Source organism: Monoraphidium neglectum (genome assembly GCF_000611645.1).
Source record: "Monoraphidium neglectum strain SAG 48.87 unplaced genomic scaffold scaffold03576, whole genome shotgun sequence".
Classification (NCBI taxonomy): domain Eukaryota; kingdom Viridiplantae; phylum Chlorophyta; class Chlorophyceae; order Sphaeropleales; family Selenastraceae; genus Monoraphidium; species Monoraphidium neglectum.
In genome coordinates, this window is record NW_014010053.1 from 1,847 (window position 1) to 6,852 (window position 5,006).

The 5,006-nt window shown below is 63.3% G+C and overlaps 1 protein-coding gene across 1 annotated transcript in view; it reads right to left on the bottom strand.

The window, feature by feature from the left end:
• MNEG_13021 (hypothetical protein) overlaps window positions 1-3,807 on the bottom strand; it is a gene marked incomplete at both ends in the record, with an annotated part of 4,858 nt that extends 1,051 nt beyond the window's left edge. The window contains 6 exons of the mRNA XM_014038507.1: window positions 181-235; window positions 508-586; window positions 1,086-1,134; window positions 1,597-1,713; window positions 2,573-2,671; window positions 2,992-3,807. Of these exons, the coding sequence (XP_013893961.1) occupies window positions 181-235; window positions 508-586; window positions 1,086-1,134; window positions 1,597-1,713; window positions 2,573-2,671; window positions 2,992-3,807 (1,215 nt within the window). The remainder of the gene's footprint in view (window positions 1-180; window positions 236-507; window positions 587-1,085; window positions 1,135-1,596; window positions 1,714-2,572; window positions 2,672-2,991) is intronic.
• Between the last annotated feature and the right edge of the window lie 1,199 nt (window positions 3,808-5,006).

Genomic DNA, 5,006 nt, shown 5'->3' on the forward strand with positions numbered 1-5,006 from the left:
GTGTGTGTGTGTGTGCGTGTGTGTGTGTGTGTGTGTGTGTGTGTGTGTGTGTGTGTGTGTGTGTGTGTGTGTGCGCGAGTGCGTGAGGGAGGGAGGCTGAGTGAAGAGAGTGTAATAGGTGGCCATAACCATGTTAAGTATTGCAGGTTGCGTTGCGCCGCCAGCTGCCAGCCCGCGCACCTCGTTTGCTGTGAAGCTGTCGAGGCCGCTGGTGGGCTCGTCCAGCATCAGCACCCTGGGGGCCACGGTGGTGGTGATGCGAATGATGAGGCCAACGGATTATATTCAGGCTTCAAGGTGATAGTAGAATGGAAACGGTAGTACTGTGGCAGAAGTGATCACAACTGATACAGTCCCCTCTGCCTCCCACGCGCTGTGTATGTGGCATCATCCGGCGCGCGGGTTCCGCGTGGCATGCCACATGGCTGATGTACTCGCAGCGCTGCGGTGAGGGCTGGGCGGGTGGCAATGGAGTTTAAAAGTGCAGCCTGGTGGACCGGCCCGCACCTGGGGTTGGTGATGAGCGCGATGCCGATGTTGGTGCGCTTGGCCTGGCCGCCGCTGATGCCCTTGGAGAGGGGGTTGCCTGCACAATCACGACGATCGAGGGTGCAACCAGAACAGCAAGCCACAAGTTTGAGGTCGTCGGTTGGCTAATGATCAGACAGGTGGCCCCTGACTTCATGTTGAAACGCTGCATGTCAACCGCTAGCTGTTGGGTGTGTCCAGGGACACCCACGCCTGACGGGCGCAGTCGCGTAGGAGCGTCGCTGCCATCTGGCGCAGGCAGCCCCGTGTCGCGTCAGCGCTCGTTGAGGCAACCGCGTGGCCGCCCCTGAGCCCAAGGCAGGGTTAAGGCTTCTAGCCCTCGCTACCATACCATCTGTGGTTAGGGTGACAGTCCAACAATCTGAACCCCCAGCTTGCGTCCGTGCAATACAGACAGGTGGACACATGTTCCGTCATAGTGACCACTAAGCTCTGACATGCCGGGTCCGAGTGACTCCTGTCGGGGCCTGCGCAACTCCTGACCAATGTACATGTAATCTGTTACCTTGGACCCGAGCAACAAACTGTGATCTCACCGATCTTGACCTTCCTGCACTCCGCCAGAGCCAGCGTCTCCAGCAGCTCCTGCAGCGGGCACAGGGTGCCGCGGCGCGCGCAACCTCGGATCGCACCATCATGGGTGCGCGGCAGACACCCCGCTTCAAAGCGCGTGCGTGGCGTCGGCGCACCGCCTGTGTGTTTCGCAGTCGGCTCGGACCCCTAACCCTGATCTCAGTACCCCCACAACTTCCATGCAGGAGCCAGCGCTCGCTGTCCAACCCTGCCCAGGGCGGCGCTGGAGCCTTCAAAGCCACAGTGCCGAGGAGGCATGTGTCTAGTGCCGGAGCTGGAAACCCCGTCGACAAACGCGGCGACGGAGGGGCCGTGGGGCCACAGCGTTGCGGCGGAGGCGGCATGCTAGTACGACGCAGCGCTGGCGGCTCAAGCATGGCTCAAGCATGGCTCAAGCTTGGCAGGCGTGACGGCCGAGCCGGCAGCTCGGCCGGCGCGGGTGGCGGGGGCTTGGGCGCGACCACGCAAGCGCACCTCGACAGCCGCGCGCTTGGTGGTCCTGCTCTCTGCCAGGGGCCTTTTGAGCTCCGCCGTGTACAGCAGCATCTCTTCAACAGTCAGCATGGGCAGCAGCGTGTCAAACTGCTCCACCTGCGGGGGGCGCGGTCGGAGGGGCCGGTGGGACGGGGCCGGTGGGCGGGTGGCGTTTGTCGGCGCGCCGACCAGATGCACTGAACATATTTTGGTTGGGTCGGACCGCAAATTACGCATTGAATCCACTGCAAGTATGGCAGCCAAGGCGTGCTTGAGGCTGGCCACCCCTGGGGTCACCAAAGGGACTTGATTTCGCGTGGATTCCGGCCCAGGCGTCCCCGCCGCTGCAGCGCAGCAAGGCCAGGTGCTGCCGCCGCCGCCTTCCCCTGCACTGCACCAAGCTCTCCCTACCCACCCTCCTCCCCCCCAAACATCGTTTACAACAGGCCAAAACCCCTGGGGCAGAGCCGCCACGGGAAGCCGGGGGGTCGCCCGATCTCATGCCAGATCTCACGTATCCGGTGAAGCGCCGCAGGAAGGGCCGAGTTGGCCGCTGGCCGGCGAAAAGGATCTCCCCCCGGACCTTGCCCGTGGACTTGCGGCCGGCAAGCAGATCAAGAAGGGTGGTCTTGCCGCTGCCGCTCGGGCCCTGCCGGCAGGTGCGCGGGCGGGCGTCGAGCAAATGGGGCAAGCGGCGCGAGGGCCGTTGACAGGGCTGATTGTGGGGCTGACCATGGGGCTGCTGATATCATAGGGCTGAATTTGTATGGCTAATGTATATAATTGGGCTGTTGACAACGCTATGCTGCACGCTGAGCGGAGGGAGCACAAAGGCGCCTCGTCTTTCAGCCAGCAAAGGGCACAAGCCGGCGCCGGCGCTGTAGACACGACCGTACCACCTGCTGGGAATGCAGCGCCCGCCCGCCCTGTAGGCCGTCCTTTCCTTCTGTCAACTTCCCACCGAGAACACACCCACCATCAGCACCGCGAGCCTCCCGGGCTCGAAGAAGCCGGTGACATCAGCGAGCAGCTGCTTCTTCTCACCCCTGCCCGCGTTGACGCGGTACGACAGCTCCTGATGGAGCAGGGGGGGAGTCAAAAAAACTCGTGGAACACGCCAGCAAAAGGGAGAACGCGTGAAACTAGCCGACGCTGGTAAGCACGGTTTGGTTGTGTCGCGCTGTGGTTGGGGAACTCCCTCATGCTCGAGTGTGGGCAGCGCGTCTCTCGGAGGGGGGGCTCCCGCAACCCTGCAGCCCTTGCCTATGCCCTGTCTGGCTTGCACCTTGATACCCCTCTCATCACACACATAGTTGGCCTGCTGTCGTCCACCCCTTCTTCTGTGCCACCCCTTTCCCCCCACGCCCCAAAACCTTGACCCCTCAAGGTCTTCACCTTGATGACTACGTCCATGCCACTCCACCGCGGCTTGGCGCCCTTGCCTGAGCGCTGCTGCTGCTGCTGCCCCTGCTGCTGCTTGCCTGGGTGTTTTTTATGGCAAGTCTGCTCCTCCCCATGCTTGTGCAGCTGCCCCTCCTCCACGTGATACGCTGGCCTTGGCGGACGCTGGACCCCTTGCTCCGCAGGCCCCTGGCCCTGGCTTTGGTGGGCCCGCTCCTCCTCCCCCTGCTGCTGCTGCTGCTGCTGCTGCTGCTGCTGCTGCTGCTGCTGCTGCTGCTGCTGCTGCTGTGTGTGTTCGCAATTATGCCAGTCGCGTTGACCCGCGCTTGTGTGCACCGCGCCCACGCCTGCGCCGCCGGGATGCTGCGCCTGCGGCCGCAAGTCGTGCAACGGATCACCGCCGCCACTGCACTGCTGCTGATGCTGATGCTGCTGATGCTGATGCTCCCGCAGCTGCCGCAGTTGCCGCAGCTGCGGCTGCAGCAGCGCCGGCGGCGGCGGCGTGTAGCGTTCGGTGTATCGCTGCGCCTCCCGCGCGCTGAGCTGCTGCTCGTGCTGGGCCGCGCCACCGCGGCCGCCGCCGCCGCCTCCACCACACGACTCGCTCCCGTGGCCAGCGCATCCATAAGATGCATGATTATGACAAAGGTATGACTCATCGAGGTATGCCGTCGGGGACTCCAGAGTCGTGGCGCTCCTGGGGGACGCATCCTCGGGCTCCGGGGCAGGCAGCTGCGCGTCCGGCGTCGGCGACGGCGTCGGCCGCCCGCTGCCCGGACGGTATGCGCCCGGGCGGTAAATTGTGCCCATTCGACGAAATAAATTGGGGTGTGCCTAAGCAAGTCGGGATCCCCCGCGGGCGGATCCGTGCTACAGTCCAAAGCGGTTTGTGATTTCGAGGCCGCGCCCTCGTTGCGACACAGCGCGTCAATAGAGCTGTGGTAAATAATTTATTGGTGGGTTTTTGAAAAGAGATACACCTGGATCTCACGAAATACAGGGTCTTGCATCAGCGTCATCACTCTGACCCCTGAGCTGGTGCATCCACCATGCGCGCAACTCCACCCGCAATGAGCACATCCCTTCACACGCATTGCTTTGCGAGCACAGGGATATCCTTTTACACCAATTTAGCAGACACCCAGTTTGAAATGGGCATTTTGGGATGCAGTCCAGTGCGTTGCGCACGCGGGCGCACACAGACGCTGGAGGCGGCAAACGAAGCGTGTGCGATCAACAGCTTCGGCTGATCAACTGATCACCAACTGTATCCGGCGCAACGCATAACATCGAGCCCAGGACACGTGACTAAACGCTCTTCCACAGCACCGTGCCTCCACAGCACTCGCCACGGCTCCGAAACAACACGGTGTGAAATCACCGCACCTGTGCCTGCTCAAATGCCAAGGCGTACCCCTTCACTCTGACTAGATCGACGAGCAAGCTAGCATCTCTACAGGCAAATGCACAGTGAGCGTAATGCCTGGCGCTGCGACGCGTGTGCACAGCCACACTGTGCATCAGCATACGGCACGATACCCACACGCCGACCCGAGTTTGCCGCCCTGAAAACAGCGTCGCAGCGCCTTGGTGCTTTCTCGGGAGGGGAAGGCAAAGTGGGTGCACAGCGACGCGAACTGCTTGGGTTCTGAATGCATCATGGACGCCGCGGGGCGGGGCCGCCCAGCTGCCTGTCAGCAACGGCTGAGCGTAGGGATACGACGCCCCTCCAACACGGTATCTACAAACTCGAAGTAGCTGCAATCATCTACTCAGGGCGATGCACTGCATAAAACACGCACGACCTCACTCATCACAGGTTCCGGCACACCGCCGTCGAGGCGCCCGGCGCGCTTTCATCACCCTGGCGACGCGCGGCGCCGAGGCGGCGGCGGCGGCGGCGGCGCGTGGCGCGCGCCCCGCTGCTCCGCGGTCGCGCGCCGCCGCCCCGAGCTTACGATTGGAGGGGCGGGCTCCGCGGATGCCGGCCAGGCCGGCAGGCGCAGCCC